Genomic DNA, 19,975 nt, shown 5'->3' with positions numbered 1-19,975 from the left:
TGCCTTGGCAATACAGCTACCTGGAAACATCCTGAAAAGTACTCCCTACTTAATCCAGATCCAGCTTCCTGACAAAACTAAAGTGGCGCATCTTTTAAAAAAAATCTCTCCAACTTGTATGCCTAAAGATTCTCAGATGTCTGGAGCCAATTTGTTGCCTTTTGGCTTTTATATTTTTTTAATGGATCCCTTTGATAGCATCTAATTTTAAGGAACATGGATGTCAGGATTGAGTCTATCGAAGCTTTATGCATAAAAAAATCTAGATATGGGAAACTAATTACTTATTGCTCTTTTATCTAGTCTGAATAAGAATTAGATAAAACAAAATAATTTATCACTGAAGTCTCATAATACTAAACAGAAGCCTATATGATAAGTCTGTACAGAATTGTAATTACTTCTCTAACTAAGCAACTTCTTATCTAATATTACTACAGAGGATTTCTTTGCTTAAGACAGACATTTTAGACTAGGCAAAAAACAATCACTTCTGTTGGATCCACAGGGGGCTGAAACATGCTGCTAATTAGGGTAATCATGGAAATTGGGGGTTGAGGGACAAGATGGCTGGTGTTGAAGGCAAAGAATAAACCAAAGACTTGGACTGGTTTAAGTTTCTTAGGAGCAAATCAATCCAAAGGATTGAGCTTGGAGTGGGAAACTGGAGCTGGAGTAGGGATTTAAGGGAAGAGCTATGTGGAGGTCAGGAACATGATACTAGAAATATTAGTGAAACAGCACTCTGTCTGATGCAATCTTTCTCCTTCCAAGAAGCTTTGTCTTTTTATTGTAGACAGAACATTCCCCACCTTTTCTATTCTCTGACATGTGGATACATGCTCTGATATCCCTCACTGTCCTGTTGCATTATTAGAATTATATTAAAGACACCATTCCTACTGATACACTGTCTTAACAAAACTTGTGGCCTAGTAGTATAGCACTAATAGAAGACTTCTAAAAACTCTGGAATATGCATATCATGTGATGTTTCCTTGGTCCTTTCCTCACTGGCACTGTGTAGCCAGAGTGGCCTTTGTTTTCTTTGAGTGACTCAGCTTACCTCATTGAGCTTCGTTGGGCTATACCTGGGAGCAGAGAACTTCCTGTGTGACCTCTTCTGGGGTAGGAAGTCCAGAGACTCATAGCCTGCGAGCAGAGAACTTCCTGTGTGATGAGTCATGGGGCTGGCTGGGGGGAGGTGTTAGGTCCAGAGCCACGCCCTGTTGGGTATTAACCTAGTCTGCGCTAGGGGGAGGGGCCAGCTCAAGAACCAATCGGCTCTGGTCATTCAGGCGGTGCTTGATGATGTCAAAAACTCTATAAGAGGGGAGAGGACAGCTTGAAGACTCCTTTTCCTTTTCTGGTTGGAGCCAAAGACGCCTACAGCGGAAGCTGAACTGCCGGTAGCAGAGCTGACCCACGTGGAGCGAGGAGTGCTGAGCCAGGACTGGAGGCCAGTGGGTAATCTTCTTACCGTAGAGGGGAAGCATGTATATGATTTTGCCTTATACTATCTCACTTCTCTGTGGCCTCCCCTGGTTACCCTTGTAAGGTGGACTTATTGGGCCTGGAAGCTTTTGATGAAAATATCAAAATGGGGACGCTGTTTTGTGGGCTTGTTACTGTGGAGTGTAAATACATGCTTTAGTTCTCCTGCCTTCTGCCTAGAGAATTTCTTATATCCTGCGGTTCCGAACCTTTCAGGCACATGTGAGATTCTCTTTGAAATCATAAATTCTGCCTTCCTAATATGCACTGTTGCCTCGACAAGCTGGATGAAATATTCTACTCATTTCTATCAGCAATAGTAGTAGAAAAGGCAATGGGGGATATAGATCAGGGTCAACGATAACCTACTCTTCTGGTAAGAACCAGTCAAATACAGACTTGACACTAAGAAAAGTAATCCTAACTGGCAGGCCATAACAGTCATCAGAAAAAGCTACCAGTTTGACAGATGTGGAGATTATAAGAAAGTGGCTGGAACTTTTTCTGACATCCGGGGGCTCCCCAGGAGTGGAATGACAGTCAGCTTCTCTTTACAACCACTCTGACCTCTAATAGGGTGTATTACTAGTCAAATACAAGAACTAGAAAGTTGACAGAGTAAGTACAGCCCAGGCCTCTTGCACAATACTCCAGGAAAGATGGAGAAAGGGTACCAGACTAACTGGTAATAGAGAAATCCAAGACCAAACTATAGAGGGTGCCTTTTCCCAGTTCAGTTAGGCAGCGTGACTAGCCAGAGGTCTGACAACACTGAAGGGGGGTTGCAATTGGGGACTACAGCTTTGTACCCTGCACATGGTACTCCTACAGATCTGGAGTGAGTCTACAGCTGTGTCACTCTGATCCTTTTAACAAAGCAACAGAAGCTGTGAGGTCAGCAGCTACTTTCTGGAACTCCAACCAGGGTCAAGCCTGCTGCTGTGTCACTTGCAAAGTTCAGGCCAAGCAGGCAGCAATCAGACTACGCCACAGACTTCTTAGGACACTGAGAGTTTATAATTCTCTGTATTCAGCCACTCCTGAGGTCCTCGAGTTCAAGGTCTGGAGGAAGCAGTAGTAGGACAGATTAGGACCACATAGGTCACATAATTCCTTGCAAAATTGTGCAGTGCATGGCCTTGACACAGAATCTCAATTCTGGAACTGAGAAAAATGAGTAAATAAACTAAAAAGACAGTGATTCCACAACATCTAAAGGTAAAGCTGAGAACAAAAACACAGCTTAGTAATGAAGTAAATTAGAATTCCTGGAAGAAATGAAGAGTTTTAAAATGACATAAATAAAATGAGAGCTCTTGAGCTGCTGTCAGCAAACCATAGCCTGAAGGCCAAATCTGGCTTACCCCACCCTTCCCCTCACCAGTTTTTTGTAAGGCCTTTGAACTAAGAATGGTGTCTACATTTGAGTACAATAAAATTTTATTTTAAAATGTAAAAACTATTCCTAGCTCCTGAACCCTAAAAAAAGAGCTATGCAATAGTCATTTGCCAATTGCTACTCTAGTGGAAGGCAATGGAAAAGAAATGAGTATTTCAGAGTAAAGACTAAGAAGGAGAAAGTTTAGCATTGGAGGCCCAGGGCGGCACAGGATAAAGTGTTTGACCTATATTCAGGACAACCTGAGTTGAAATCCAGTCTCAGATAATTACTGTGTGACAGTAGACAAATAACTTAACCTCTCCTAGTCTCAGGTTCCTAATCTGTAAAATGGGGATAATTAAAGCACTTACCTGTGTTGTGAGGACTGAATGAGACAGTATCTGTGAAGCACTTTACAAACCTTTGGGCACTATACAAATGTGAGCTATTCTTATTGTTATTATTAATAATGATGGTGGTGATGATAAAAACTAAGCAATACTCTGAAAATTACAATGGACCAAATAGAAATGTTACTTTGAAACAAGAAATGTGAAGAAAATTAAAAAACTAAAAAAAAAAAATAGAAGAAAATGTAAAGTGTTATCTCTAATAAAAAACAAAGGAGCTGGGACACAAGTCAAGGAGAAAAAAAAAATCTAAGGATGACTGGACTATATGAAAATCCTGACTATAAAAGAAAACTGGATACCTTATTTCAAGAAATAATGAATGAAAAACTACACAGATCATTAGAATCAGAAGGCAAAGTGTTAAAAAAAAGCTACTTGTGACCTACTGAAATCCAAAAATTAAAACTCCTAGGGACGTCAAAGTCCAAATCCAGAGATTCTCTATCAAAGAAAAGACTACTTTGAACTGCTAGAAAGAAAAAAGTTCAAGTACCAAGGAACCACGGTGAAGACCACACAAAGACTTAGCAGTTGCCACTATTAAAGGAAAGGAGACCTTGAACAAAATACTATAAAAGGCAAAAGATAAAGTCTTACAGCCAGGAAGAACTCACTTGTCAAAATTGAGGGAAAAAAAAAGAAAAAATGTTGAGTATAACCCTAGAGGGGGGAAAAAAATGAACCTTTAATGAAAAAGAGAACTTTTAAGAATTCCCAATCAAAATACCAGAACTGAGCAGAAACTTTGACACAGAAAGGTAAAGAATACATTTGATCAACTGGAAGGGCCTATACAAGGATGAACAGCTTACAATCTAATGGGGGAGAAGAAACAAGTGTCCTCAGAATCCTAATATCTTAAAAGAAAGCTAAATAAGACAGAGGGTCTGGGGTGATTCTGTTATGCTTTATGATCTAAAATAAGAAAAAAGGAGGCAAAAAGGATTGCCCAAAGAAGAAAGAGGAAGTAAGGAATTGGAAATTACTATGTGACATAACGGAGGTTTGTAAATAGAATATTATACAGGGAGGAAAAGGTGGGATAAACAGAAATCATTTGATTTTCACTTTTATCTAACTTTCTAACTGGACAAAGGAAGAGTAGAATATGTAGACATACCCAAATATGTATGTGTATGGGCAGCACACATGTGAACACACACAAACAAATATGAACACAAAAAATGTGTATTACCTTTAACTTTTTTTTTTAATGCAATTTATTTATTTAACATATTTGGTTTTCAGCATTGATTTTCACAACAGTTTGAATTACAAATTTTCTCCCCATTTCTGCCCTCCCCCCCCACTCCAAGATGGCGTATATTCTGGTTGCCCTGTTCCCCAGTCAGCCCTCCCCTCTATCACCCCCCTCCCCTCTCATCCCCTTTTCCCTTCCTTTCTTGTAGGGCAAGATAAATTTCTACGCCCCATTGCCTGTGTATCTTATTTTTTAGTTGCATACAAAAAGTTTTTTTGTTTTTGAACATCTGATTTTAAAACTTTGAGTTCCAAATTCCCTTCCCTCTTCCCTACCCACCCACCCTCCCTAAGAAGTTGAGCAATTCAACCTAGGCCACACATGTATTATTATGTATAACCCTTCCACAATATTCATGTTGTGAAAGGCTAACTACATTTTGCTCCTTCCCAACCCATCCCGCTTTATTGAATTTTCTTCCTTGACCCTGTCCCCTTTCCAAAGTGTTTGTTTTGATTACCTCCACCCCCATCTGCCCTCCACTCCATCATCCCCCTGCCTTTTATTTTTTTTTTTTATCTTCCTCCCTCTTCTTTCCTGTGGGGTAAGATACCCAACTGAGTATGTATGGTATTCCCCCTCAGGCCAAATCTGATGAGAGCAAGGTTCACTCATTCCCCCCTCACCTGCCCACTCCCCTCCTCTCCTAGAACTGCTTCCTCTTGACACCTTTATGGGAGATAATCCACCCCATTCTATCTCTCCCTATCTCCCTCTCTCAGTAAGTTACTCTCTCATCCCTTAATTTCATTTTATTTCTTTTAGCTATCTTCCCTTCATCCTCAACTCACCCTGTGTCTGCTCTCTTTCTTTTACATATATATATATATATACACATACATACACATACATACATATACACATAGATACATGCATACATACACATTCACTTATATATATACATAAACATATATATATGCATATATATATATGCATATTCCCTTCAACTACCCTAATACTGAGGTCTCATGAATCATACTCATCATCTTTCCATGTAGGAATGTAAACAAAACAGTTCAACTTTAGTAAGTCCCTTGCAATTTCCGTTTCTTGATTACCTTTTCATGCTTCTCTGGATTCTTGTGTTTGAAAGTCAAATTTTCTATTCAGTTCTGGTCTTTTCACTGAGAAAGCTTGAAAGTCCTCCATTTTATTGAAAGTCCATATTTTGCCTTGGAACATGATACTCAGTTTTGCTGGGTAGGTGATTCTAGGTTTTAATCCTAGCTCCATTGACCTCCGGAATATCGCATTCCACGCCCTTCGATCTCTTAATGTAGAAGCTGCCAGGTCTTGGATTATTCTGATTGGGTTTCCACAATATTCAAATTGTTTCTTTCTGGCTGCTTGCAGTATTTTCTCCTTGATCTGGGAGCTCTGGAATTTGGCAACAATATTCCTAGGAGATTTCTTTTTGGGATCTATTTGCGGAGGCGATCGATGGATTCTTTCAATTTCTATTTTGCCCTGTGGCTCTAGAATATCAGGGCAGTTCTCCTTGATAATTTCCTGAAAGATGGTATCTAGGCTCTTTTTTTGATCATGGCTTTCAGGTAGTCCAATAATTTTTAAATTATCTCTCCTGGATCTATTTTCCAGGTCAGTGGTTTTTCCAAGGAGATATTTCACATTGTCTTCCATTTTTTCATTCCTCTGGTTCTGTTTTATAATATCCTGATTTCTCATAAAGTCACTAGCTTCCACTTGCTCCAATCTAATTTTTAAAGTAGTATTTTCTTCAGTGGTCTTTTGGACCTCCTTTTCCATTTGGCTAATTCTGCCTTTCAAGGAATTCTTCTCCTCATTGGCTTTTTGGAGCTCTTTTGCCATTTGAGTTAGTCTATTTTGTAAGGTGTTGTTTTCTTCAGTGTATTTTTCAGTATTTTTTTGGGTCTCCTTTAGCAAGTCATTGACTTGTTTTTCATGGTTTTCTCGCATCCTTCTTATTTCTCTTCCCAATTTTTCCTCTACTTCTCTAACTTGCTTTTCCAAATCCTTTTTGAGTTCTTCTATGGTCTGGGGGCCAGTTCATGTTTTTCTTGGAGGCTTTGGTTGTAGGCTCTATGACTTTGCTGTCTTCTTTAGGCTGTATGTTTTGGTCTTCTTTGTCACCAAAGAAAGAATCCAAAGTCTGAGACTGAATCTGGGCGCGTTTTCGCGTCCTGGCCATATTCCCAACCAACTAACTTGACCCTTGAGCTTTTCAGTGGGGTATGACTGCTTGTAGATTACAGAGTTCTATGTTCTACGTTTGGGGGGGAGGTGCCAGCTCTGTCAGAGCCTCACTCCTCCTTCCCCAAGGACCCCCAGTCCAGACTGGGCTCAGATCTTGGGCAGGCTGTGCACCCCTGCTGTGATCCGCCACTTAATTCCCCCCACCAGGTGGGCCTGGAGCCGGAAGTAACAACAGCTGTAGCTGCCCCACCTCCGCTGCCCCCGGGGCTGGAAGCCGAACCACGAACTCCTTCCACTCCCGCAGCTTTTCCCACTAACCTTCTCTGCAGTCTTTGGTGTTTGTGGGTCGAGGGGTCTGGTAACTGCTCACGTATTCAGGGCGCTAGGGCCCCCTCCGCCCGGCTTCCGGTCTGGATCGTCCACGCCGCTCAGGCTGGGCTCTGCTCCACTCCGTTCCCAGCTCCCAGCTCCGTGTGGAATAGAGCTCACCCAGAGACCATCCGGACTGTCCTGGGCTGGAGCCCTGCTTCCCTCTGCTGTTCTGTGGGTTCTGCCGTTCTAGAATTGGTTCAGAGCCATTTTTATAGGTTTTTGGAGGGACTAGGGTACGGAGCTCACTCTAGTCCGTGCTTACCAGCCACCATCTTGGCATATTACCTTTAACTTAACTGGGAAAAAGTGAGAACTTGGAGAGAAGGGAAGATTCAGGCTAAGATTAGTCATAAGCAAAACAAACTACAACTTCAGGGAGTGGATAGTGAAAGTGAGGCTTAATAAGAAAGAGAAAAGTAAAAACCCTCAGATTTCAGCAGGGGGAAGAGAAGCAGGGAGCAGAGGCAGACTGCATCGAGTATAGATGGATGTCTAGTACACAAAACGCTCTCTACCCTCTTTTTAATGCGAGAGAAGAAAACATTGAAAGGATAGGATGGAGGGAAATAAAAAATTAAAAGCCATGATCATTAAGTGAATGGGATGAATCTACTTATGAGTATGGGAGAGGAAAGCAAAAGAGATCAGAAAGTGGTATCCAACAAAACTCACTTGAAATAAAGATTCACATGGATTTTTAAGGGACTGAAGGGAAATCTAATATGCTTTAGATGAACTCACAAAAGCAGGGGCTGACAGTCATGACAGATAAGCTAACAGCAGAAGACACAAATAGGGAAACTACATTAGCTCAAAGGCACCACAGAAAAATTAATACCGATATCGATATATCTATACATCTATAGATGGATTTATCAAAAGATATAAAAGAAAGTTAAACTATTTACAAGAAGAAATAGAAAGTAAAACTATAATACTGTACTCCTTTTAGAGTACTCCTATATTACTGTACTTCCTCAATGTACTCTTTCAGACCTATACAAATCCACTAAGATAAAGAATAAAGCAGTTAAGGATGAAAGCATGCATTGTGCTAAGAACTTACAAATATCTCATTTGATCCTTACAACATCCCGGGGAAGTAAGTGTTATTATTAACTCCATTTTACAGTTGAGGAAACTGAAGCAGGCAGAGCTTAGGGTTTAGGGTCACACAGCTAGTAAGTGTCTCACAGAGAATTTGAATTTAGGTCTTTCTGATTCTAGGCCCAGCACTTAATTATTCACTGTGCCACCTAGCTGCCTCTGAATAGAATTTCAGAAAAGCTAGTTATTATAGATCTATGATGACTCCAGGATATTGAAAGTAATATACATGTTCTTAAGCAATATATAGTACCTTTACAAAAATTAACCAAGTAAAAATTTCAAAAGCAAATGCAATACACAGAAACATTAAATGCATCCTTTACTAATCACAATACAATAGAATTATCTGCAACAAAGGGTCTTTGAAGAAAGCACTAAAACCAGCTGGAGACTAAATCAATCAACCCTAAAGAATTAGGGAATCAAAACAGAACTCATAAAAACAACAGATTAAGTTTATCCAAGAAAATGACAATGAAACATCCTAAAACTTCTGGGATGCAACCAAAACAGTTCTTACTGGGAAATGTGTATCTCCTCTTTGCTAGTCAAGAACTCCCCAAGGTAATTATTGACTGTGGAAACCATGCTTCACAAGCTGAAGTAAAGGTGAAAAAATAAGGATGAAAGCTATAGTTCACATAAATGTGTTTTGGGTAAATAAACATACCAAGTTACTATAAGAAAATTCTATGCTGTGCAGTAGGTTATCCCAGTACTATGACAGCAAAAGGTATTGAACTAGTTTTTCGTATGGGTGCTCTTTCTGGCTATCAAACTGAGGGTGATAAGCCATGGATCTTGGCATGGAGGGCTCTAAATTATGGAGTCCAAAATCATGAAGTTAACTTGCATCCTCAAACAGAGATGTAAGGGAAAAGGCAACAGAGGAAGATAGTTTCTTTCAGGAATAAGCAGGTGGTAAGTTCCAGTGAATTATCTTTTGGCCAAAATTTGTCTATCACTATCCAATTAGTAACATATACCTGAAACAAAGGTGGAATTAAAATTTTTCATTATTCAATCGTTTCCACTGTATCTGACTCTCCGTGATCCCATCTGGGGTTTTCTTGGCAAAGATATTGGAGTGGTTTGCTGAGGCTGATAGCCTCAGCTGAGGGGCAGGGGGTACACAGGCCAAGTTTAGAACCAGAATTTCTTAGAAACACCAAATCCAAAGTGGTAGGGATGGGAAAAGAAATCTGAGAGGCATGCTTTTAAGCCAGAGAGAACAGTACATATAAAGATCAGGAGATAAATTGCTAAAAGTGGCAGAGTAATTCCTCTTTATCTGATGTATTACACTCCCTTTCAGTATCACTTCTTTATTGTAGTGGTAAAAGTTTCCTATCCCCCACCTCCCTGTATTGATGTGTGGGTCTGTGAGTATGTTGGTCCATATGGTAAGTTTCCTTGCCTTGCTAGCACAGTGGAATTCTAGGATGGCAAATTTCCCCCTTGAATGTATTCTCATTCTCAATATCACTGTCTTTAAGTCTGATCATACACATAGTAGGAATAATGAGATTACACAGCTAACATTTGTCTAGCATTTGTTTGCAAGGAGTTTTAAAAATATTTCAAACAAACAATATCATTTGATCATCACAAAAATTCTCTCAGAGCTGGAACTATTATACCCATTTCACAGAGGAGTAAACTGAGGTTCAGAGAGGTGAAGTAACTTTCCTGATATCATAGAACTAGTAAATGTCAAAATTAGGATATGAACCCAAGTCCCCCTGACTCTAGGTATAACACTCCTTCCCATACACCATGTTGCCTCTCTAAACATGAACCAAAGGCACACAAATTCCAGGAAAAACCTTCTGAAGAGTAAAGAATTTATAATACTTCATTCATACTGTTTTCTGTGGGATGTTTCTTCTAACTGCATACTAATATACTGCCAAGTCTCATTTCAGCCCCATTTTTGTTCAAGGAACCACTATTCTCTAGTTACCCAAGTGGTAAACTTCAGTCATCCTTGACTCTATTCTCTCCCTTACCCTACATATTAGACCCCAATGGATACCTAACGGCCAGGAAGCACCACAAGGACTCCTCATTTTCCCTTTTCTCCTCCTGGCTAGCCACTGACTCTCCTCACCTCCATTCCTACTCCCATAGGAGGGAACTCATTCCACTGCAACCCTCATGCCCATTCCCTGCTTTTTCCAATAACTGTATTTGAATTTTCTATCTGTATTTCCAGTGCTAAGCACTTGTTCATAATATACAATAGCATTATAAAGACATACATAACAATATTATAACAACTTTGATAGAGTTAAGAACTCTGACCAATGCAATGACCTATCATGACTTTGAAGAACTAATGATCAATTATGCTTCCCACCTCCTAACAAAAGAGGTGATGTACTGAAGATGATACACGAACTTTTGGATATGAACAATTCAGGAATTTGTTCTGCTTGATGATCGATATTTGCCACAAGGGTTTTGTTTTACTTAAATGCTTATTCATTCATTCATCTTGTAAGTCATCAAATCTTGTTAATTATTATAAATTTGGTATTATCTCTATCTCTTAAATGTTAATATTAGAATCAGGGGGAGAAGAAACCAGTGTCCTTTCAAAACCATAAAATCTTCAAAGAGTACTGAGGGAATGAATTTATTCTGTTCTGAGGGCCTAAAGAGATGAAAAAGAGAAAAAAGTGTAAAAAGGGGGGAAAAGGTGAAACTTGCTACTTCTCAAAAATAAGTTGTACAAGAAGACTACAAAAACATAGAAGAGGTGGAGTGAAGTGGACATCAAATAAATTGCAATTTTCTGAAATGAATGAAGGTAGATTGAACACATACACAGTTTAAAAATACATCAAAATCAACAGGGAAGTAAGTGAGGATGGGGGTGGTTAAAGAAAGAAAGGGGAGGACTGTCTTAAATTGCTTCTTGGACAACTGGGGAGTGACTCGTGAAATAAATTGTGTGCGTGAATATAATGGAATATTACTGCACAATAAGAAATTGTGAGAGATCATTTCAGCGAATCCAGAGTGGTATGAACTAATGCAGAGTGAAGCAGGCAGTGCCAGAACAATTTACACAGGTGTGGTAAGACTGTAAAAAGAATCAACTTTGAAAGACTTAAGAACTCTGATCAAATCAATGACCAATTATGTCTCTAAAGAACCTATGAAAAAAGCATGCAAGCCCGTTCCTGACAGAGGTGACAGACGTGAGACATACACATTTTTGGACATAGCTATTGGATAGATTCCTTATATTTGACTACATTGTTACAAAGATTTTGTTTTCCTTTCTCTGCTTTTAAAAGGGGAAGTATTAGGGAAGGGGAGGTTTGCAATAATGATGACAAAAAAAGGTGGTGGGTTGTTTTTTGGGGGGGGAGGGGGGGAATTATAAGTTTAAAATATAAGAAAGAAAAAGAAGGAAGTCCAGAAGGAAACGGAAAAGGAAGACAGTTCTGAAAGTAAAATGTACGCTTTACTGTATAATGGAAAGAAGAAAAAAAAAAAAACCAAGCAGCATGGAATGGATTGAGTTACAGCTTCAAAAGAAAATTGTCTTTTTCTCTTCTGCTATATATATATATATATGTTCTTTTGGGGGTAGTTTAGAATGTTACATATGATTTTGATGATGAAGATATAGGGGATATTAAAATATGGACAAAAACATTTGCAAGAATGGAAAACTCTTCAGAAAACGAAAATTTGGGGAACTAAGATGAATTTCTGGTGATGAGTATGTGAAGTTACAAGTGCATAAAAAGATGTATGGGTTACAATCCACTTTTACAGATCAAGCATACAAATGTATTTGCTATTTATCTTAGTCTTCTAGTAAGAAAGTTTATATAAATTAAATTTGTTGAAACTGTTGTGAACAGTAGTGTTCAACACTACTATGACAGAGAAAAAGAATTCCCAGAGAAAAAAAGACATTCCCAATCCAAAAGAAACAAGTTATAATAGCAGAACAACGGGCATTTGGTTTTAGACTTTGGGGATAGCAATCAGTTTCATAGAAGAAGTTGAACATTAAAGTTAGAGTTCATTATTCTTCCAACAATCCTTTCTTCCTAGTTATCCCTTATCAATATCTATCACAGGAGTGGTTTCTCAGGGAGGAAAAGATAATACAGGTATGCAAAATTAGTGTGGCATGCAGATGGCTAGCATTATCTGATTTCCATTTTAAAAAAAATACTACCATACAGCAGAATGCAAGAGAGTAAATAAATGAAGACTTAGAGTAACATCACTGAGAACTGCTGACCCTAGCCCCACGGTGTAAACCATCAAAATGTATGAGTGATCAATCCCACTACCCTTTCCATTACTCTGCTATCTTATAAGCAGAAAAAATTGATACAAAATAATAAAACTTACCGGTATTGCCAGCCAGTGACAAGGTTGGTATATTTCATCAAATAGCCACAAACATTTTCCATGTGATCACTGTTTCAAAAATAAGAAGAGAGTCAGCCATAAAATAGTGAAAATCAAAAGAAATCCCAAGAAGTATACTATACAGCTGTGCAAACAGCTAGTCAGCTGTATTGTCTATAAATGGCTCAAATAATATTAGAAGAAAAGTATACAGTCATTTAAAAAAACCCATTTAGTTTAATAAAGCTTATAGCCACAAAACTTTACTTTATCAGCATTTTTAAACAAAGCCTAGTTATATTAATGGAATGACTTTTAAAAATATAACAAAGGTAAAGCCAATGTTTTCTTTTTTTGTCCAGAACTACAATTCCATTGATGTAGGGAATTCCTACTAAGGGAACATGCTTCATTTCTGCAGATCAGAAACTGTTGTGCAAACAACAGTCTTTTGAGAATTGCCTAACTTCTGTGAGAAGTGAAGTACTGAGAGTTACAGAATCAGTCTGAGTCAAGAGGTATGATGTGAATCTGGGTCTTCCTGACTCTGGGAATAGGTCTCTCTTCATAATTCCATGTTGTCATATTAATGACAATGCTAAAATAGTAGAAATTACAAATTTCATTGGTCCTGAAATAAGTTCTTACTCCACTACCAGAAACCTCCCCTCTGCTCATAAAAAAGCACTTGTGGCACCCTATACATCATGATGTCTTTTAATAAAGGGGTTCCTTAAATATGTGTATTGTGAATGTATATGTAGAACCTATATCACACTGCATGCCATCGGGGGTGGGGGGAGGAAGAAAATTTGGAACTCGAAAGCTTGTGGAACTGAATGTTGTAAACTAAAAACAAATTAATGAATTTAAAAGGAAAAAATAAAAATAAAGGATTTCCTTCATTTATTTTAGTCATTTACATTAAGAATTACAAATAAATAGGGTTATCAACCCTTAAACTGTCACCAAGTAATTATATAAATGTTCTATAAATAAAAGAGTCCCTCATGTGGTAATACTACAATACAATAAAGTTTCAATTAAAGGGCACCCACAAAATCAAGTCTTTTACACAACTTTTAGAAACTGTTAATTCAGTGAAACACTAATGCACTGTTGGTGAAGTTACATACTCCTTCAACCATTCTGTACAGCAATTTGACACTATGCAATACCACTACTAGGTCTATATTCCAAAGAGACAAAAAACAAAAAGGAAAAGGACCTACACGTACAAAAATATTTATAGCAGCTCTTTTAGTAGTGGCAAAGAATTGGAAACTGAGGGAATATTCATCAGTCAGGGAATGGCTGGACAAGTTGTACAGAACTGTGATGGACTACTACTGTGCTATAAGAAATGATGAGCAGGATGCTCTCAGAAAAAACCTGGAAATATTTACATGAACTGACTCAAAGTGACATGAGCAGAACCAAGAGAACATTATATACTGTAACAGCAATATTATATGATGATCAACTGTGAATGGCTTAGCTATTCTCAGAAATACAATGATCCAAGATAATTCTAAAGGACTTTCACAATATGACTAACATGGAAATATGTATTACATGACTGCACACATATAACCTATACTAAACTGCTTGCCTTCTCAATGGAGAGGGTGGAGGGAGAGAATCTGGAATGCAAAAAAATTTTTAAATGAATGATAAAAATTGTTTTTAGATATCATTGGGGAATAAAATACTAAATTTTTTAAAAAATAAATTACTGAGGGCCACAAGTCAGAAAGAGTTAAGGCCCATAATAACAAAATCACAGATTTAGAACTGGAAAGGACCTCAAAAGTCATCAAGTCCAACCCCTTCATTTTACACATAAAGAAACTGAGGCTCAACTGAGCCTCGAACTGAGGTTAAAGTGCCTTGCCCAAGGTGAGACAAGTGGCAGAGTCATGGTTTAAACTTAAACTTCCTGACTCTAAATTCAGAGCTTGAAAGCCAAAAATAAAAGCAAAACAAATTTTAAAAATTACACATACACTGCCAAATAAAAAGATTTGTCAGGGAAGGCCAAAGTGGGCCAAATAACAAAATGGCTATTAGATGAGAAATCTTGGGTAAACGGAGGAGAAGCAATGAATAATAAGAAGACAGACAAATGGCAGTAGAATGAAACAAGGTTTTAAATCACTGCTACAATCTGGGTAATCTAATTTTGATAACTATTTCTCATTTTCCATTCTTCAATGCGTTTGACATTAAAGCTAGAAACTCGAATTATCCCACTCCTGGTTGTTATCTTTTCTTTTTCTGCACTTATATCCTATTCTATGAGAAATATACCAATGCTGTTCAGTCTCACCAGATTTAACAAATTGTTTTGTTCTAAATAAAAAATATTTAATGTGTTTTGAATCAGTTTTTTAAAATCTACAAATGCCATAATTATTTTTCTAGAATTGGAACATTTCTTCTTTCTCAAATACACAAGAATACTCCCCTCCATTCTCAATAAGCCCCACAAAGTATATACTTTAGACCTAAAGGCAATTAAGATGGGCTAAAGATAGGCTTGGGAAACTCTAGCTAAGGTTAGAAAGTCTAGGGGTTCCCACCAACCACACCTTTGTGCAGGTGGGAGTTCCACAAGACTGGAACTTTGCATGTATTTTCGGCATTTCTCAGCTGTGCTGACTTGTTTTGATTTTTTTTTCCTCTCCTGCCTTGTCTTTTTTTCCCCCTTAAAAATTTTTATTGCCGTATGGATGGCTCTTTAGGAGGAAGATAAAGGATACTGAGAGAAAGTTAGGTGAGGTAAAAATAAAAGATACCAATAAAAATATAGTTGTTTTTTTTAAAGTAAGTCTAGATGCCAACTTCTTGCCCTAGGTAGAAAGGGAGAAAGTGGAAGTGACAAGGAGAGGTAGTTTTTTCTACGAGTTTCCCTCTGAAAAGGAAAGAGAACAGACTCAAGTCTAAGGCTGGTTAGATATCTTTCTTATTGTATTATTTCTTATCTTTATTATTTCTGACTCTGTATCATGGATTTAAGTTGTTTAGTCCAACTTCCTCATTTTACAGATGAAGAAATAGTTAACAAAGGGTTACATGATATAACAGAAGTCATCCAGAGAAGCCACAAAGCAGAGATTCAAACCTACTTCTGTAAACTTTTTTTTTTAAATCCACCTATAAAAGGGGCAAAAATATGGTACCAAGGAAAATGTGCTGAATTTGTACCTAGGTTCTCAGGTTCTCTTCCCTATTCTGCTATAAAGTAACCTGGATGACATTAGGAAAGTCATTTAAATCTCCAAACCTTAGTTTCCTCATTTCTAAAAATGACAGGTTTAGACTATTTGAGGTCTAAGCCCCTCCCGAATCTAAATCTATGATCCTCTGATAAGGAAAACCTCTAAGAGACTGCAACAACCAGATCACATTTGGGCAAAAGAAACCTTTCCAATTGGAAATGCACAGTATCTTGTTATAAAGAAGGTTGGAAATAGCTGATACAAGCCACCCTGTGCTCAAAAGTTATTTCATACTTTTTAAAACAATGATTTCCTTCTCGATTTCACCTTAACAATCATTTGGCTCTCTTTGGCCCATTTTAATAAACAGACAAACCCATTTACAAATAGACTTTTCTCTGCAAATCGGCCTATCATCATCATGATACTAGCTTATATTAACAAAGTTTTCAGACTTACACTATGTTTTAAATATATTGTCTCACTTGATACAACCAATGGCCCTATGAGGTAGGAAGTACCAGTATAATTATTTCAATTTTGTAGATGAGGAAAGTGGGAGCCTAAATGATGTGCTCTCATATGACCCAAAACCACATTACTAGTAAGTGGCAAGATCAGCTTTTGAACCTAGGACTTCTAACTCCAAATAAAGTATTGTTTGCACTGCATTATGCAGATTCACATATACAATAAGGAAAAGAACATGCATAAATGACTAACTTTGAACATTGTTTAAGAAAAAGGAAGAAAACCGCATTAAGAAATTCAGTGTCTCTATGTAGAGCAAGGAAAGATCATATTGCAAATACAAATTATTTTTGCTAAGAATTTGTACTTAATCTGTAAAATTCAGTTCTAATTTGTAGTGTCAACCTGAAAGTTTGGTTAAAAAAGGTAAACAAGCTAGGTGATATGTAAATTCTATCGAACTTGTATGTACAAGGAGTCAGAGAATAAGTTCTGACTGTGAACAAAAAGTGAGAAGGCTTAAATACATTTTAGAACCATCCCAATTCAGGGTGGCTGTGTCACTCAAATTTATGATCTCCATATATGATTAAACTTAGTATGAGAAAAGGAATTTTCTTAATTGAATAGGTGGTAAATAGAATAAGATAAGAGAGTTGACAAAGTATTCACTGAAATTATAACTCTGGATCTCTGTGTTTAATTTACCATTAACATACCATAACAGTATATGTCCATAAAATATTAAGATAAGAAAGTCACATTATTCAAGAAAGTGTCTCAGGTTAAGGGTCTCATCTTTAATGGTCATGGACAGAGGAAAGAATGCTCTTAAGTCAGCCCCATCTGGCCTTGTTGACACAGGAAGAGGTATTCTCTGAGTAAACTCAGAGAACAAAGAAGCTTAGGTCCAGGCTCTTCTTCTGGTTGATTAGTTCAGACTCCAGCCCTTATTGAGGTTATTAAATTGATATTAAATGATTATCATTAGCAAATAGTATTCTGATACCACTCTGATGCTTCAGTGTATATGATTTCATCAACACTGACACTGCTTTCTCCAAAGTACAAATCACAACTTATCCATACTTTCTCATTGTGTGACTCTTAATCATGACCTCCTATAAATCCTCTATAGGGAGTTCCCTCAACATGTTAAGGGCCTTCCTCTAGTACTCCTGACATTATATGGATACTAATAGGCACAGCAAGCTGCCCATCAATCTAACTTTTCAGATTATACAACTCACTAATTATAGAAAGATAAAAAATCTTAAAGTGCTTACTCTATTCCAGGGAGTAGATGATTTACAACCCTTATGCCACTACTCTAGCACAATTTCTTGCTCTTACATACCCACTATGTACCTCTCCACTGACCTTTGGATGTACCTCCACAGTAATTCTTTGGAGACTGAGTTTGGCTATGAAAAGGAAGAGATATATAGGGCCGATAGTTTGTGGGAATGGTAGGTCAAGTGCACATTTTTGAAGGACAGAGAACCTGTGAACACTTACAGGCAACAGGGAAGGTGTCAGTGGATAAAGAGAGGTTGAAAATTGTTAGTGTAAGAGAAAGGAGATGATCAAAGGAGCAAGCTCCCAAAGGAGTCAGGATGGAAGGTTAGCCTTAACACAGAAAAGGGCCACATCTTCCTCAGAGATTAGACTAAAAGAGAATGGGAAACCATAAAAAAAAACAAACCAGAATGGGAAATGGTGTCAAGAAGTTGTGAGCCACAGAAAAAGGGGAAAGAGGGAGGCCACAGGAATTGCTCTCTCTTTTCTGAATAAAGGATGAGGAGTGGTCTTCAACTTTGAGGATGGGTGGAAGTGTTGATGTAGGAGCCTTAAGCTAAGAAGTTTTGTAATAATCTCTGTGAGGAGTGAGATAGAAAATCATATTATTCTCTGCTCGAAAACCTTTGATGGCTCTTCAATGCCTATAAGATAAAATTAAGGCATTTTAGCAGGGCATTTCACTTTTTTTTTTTTTTTTTTTTTTTTGGTTTTTGGCAGGGCAATTGGGGTTAAGTGACTTGCCCAAGGTCACACAGCTAGTACATGTGTCAAGTGTCTGAGGCCGGATTTGAACCCAGGTCCTCCTGACTCCAGGGCCGGTGCTCTACTGACAGTGCCACCTAGCTGCCCCGGGGCCACCTAGCTGCCCCAGGGCATTTCAATTACAAAATCTGGATCCAACCTACTTCTTCCAACCCTCCATATTGTCCTAAAAAAACCCTATACTTCAGCACACACATGCTCGCAGACTCAGATGCACACACGCACGCGCGCGCATGCACACACACACACCCCCTCAACAACTTAGTTCTTGACAATTCCCTAGCCATTCCATGGTCTTCCACTTCTAGGCTAACTATCTAAATCTTAACTAATCATCCTTCAAAGTTTAGCTTAAGTACCACTACCCCCTAAAAGACAGCCCTGATCACAAGCCCAAAGTTTCCTTCCTCTCCAAAGCTTTATACTCCACCCCACTTATCCTGTGCTTTGTGTTGTTAATTTTTCTAGTTAAACACACTATCTCCTGGTCTAGATGGTCAATGCCTTTCAAGTAAGGGTAAGTAATAGACTTGGAGCAGGGAAAGGACCCTCAGAAGTCATCTACTCCAATGCCCTCATTTTACAGATGAAACTTGAAGCCCAAGAGTAAAGTGATTTGCCCAAGACCATACTGCCAGTAAATGGGAGATTCTACTGTGAACTTTGGTCCTAACTCCAAATCCAGTACTCTTTCCACTATATATCTCTACCATTTATTCCTCATAATGAATTCTCAACAAACATCAGTTGATTTGTTAAGTTCCTTGACTATGAGTTTGGTTGCCTGATAAAGCAGTTTTCTGTACTTGCAAAGTTTTATATCAGATCCCAATCACTCCGAAGTTCATGAGGCCCGACCTGAAAACAGTATGCCAATACTATTTGCTTTACTATAATTTTGATTTACAAAATCCTCACCATATTACTTCAGTTTCCAAAATACATTAGTAGTAACTTATATGCAAGATGATAGGTATTTTGGTAGTAAGGGGTAGTATGAATATGTAACAGATTAGAAGTCAGGAAGCCAAACATTCTCTTGTCACAAACTAGCAGTGACCTTGAACATGTTGCCTAAACTCTCTAGAACCCAGTTGCTGCAACTGTGGGAGTTGGATTCTTAGATGAACTCCCTAATGACCCTGTATTTATTCTCTGTATATTCATTCTTTACATAATTATATATGTACTTGTCTCCCCCCATCAGAATGTGTAAGCTTCTTGAGAGTAGAGAATGTTGCGTTTTTTATATTTGCATCCTACAAAGTGGCACACAGCCTGACACATAGGAGGTGCTTAGTAATTGCCTGTTGATTTATTAATTCTAAGGTCCTTTTTAGATCTTAAAAAAAATGATGCTACATAATTCTTAGTCTCTCCTCCCCTTCACTGGCAAACTTCTCAGTGAGAACACAAAAAGTCTTATAACCACTGTTTGCATTTTCTCACTACTTACTCATTCTTCAACCCTCTTCAATCTGGTTCCCACTTATTCTACTGAAATGGCCTTCATTAATGCTACCAATGACCTCTTAACTGCCAAATTCAATCTTTTCTCAGTCCTTGCACTCCTTTACTTTTCTTCAGGACTTGAAACACTGAAAAATCATTCCTTTCTCAGTACTCTTTC

The 19,975-nt window shown here is 38.0% G+C and overlaps 1 protein-coding gene across 2 annotated transcripts in view; it reads right to left on the bottom strand.

Annotated features, from left to right (window-relative positions):
* Positions 1-19,975, bottom strand: part of OSBPL11 (oxysterol binding protein like 11) — a 103,799-nt gene that overhangs the window by 74,216 nt on the left and 9,608 nt on the right. For both annotated transcript variants that reach the window (XM_036746178.1, XM_036746179.1), the window contains exon 2: positions 12,590-12,658. In XM_036746178.1, the coding sequence (XP_036602073.1) occupies positions 12,590-12,658 (69 nt within the window). The remainder of the gene's footprint in view (positions 1-12,589; positions 12,659-19,975) is intronic.

Source organism: Trichosurus vulpecula, chromosome 2 (assembly GCF_011100635.1).
Source record: "Trichosurus vulpecula isolate mTriVul1 chromosome 2, mTriVul1.pri, whole genome shotgun sequence".
NCBI lineage: Eukaryota > Metazoa > Chordata > Mammalia > Diprotodontia > Phalangeridae > Trichosurus > Trichosurus vulpecula.
The sequence above is the reverse complement of the archived record's forward strand: the minus strand, read 5'-3'. Positions and strand labels throughout refer to the sequence as shown.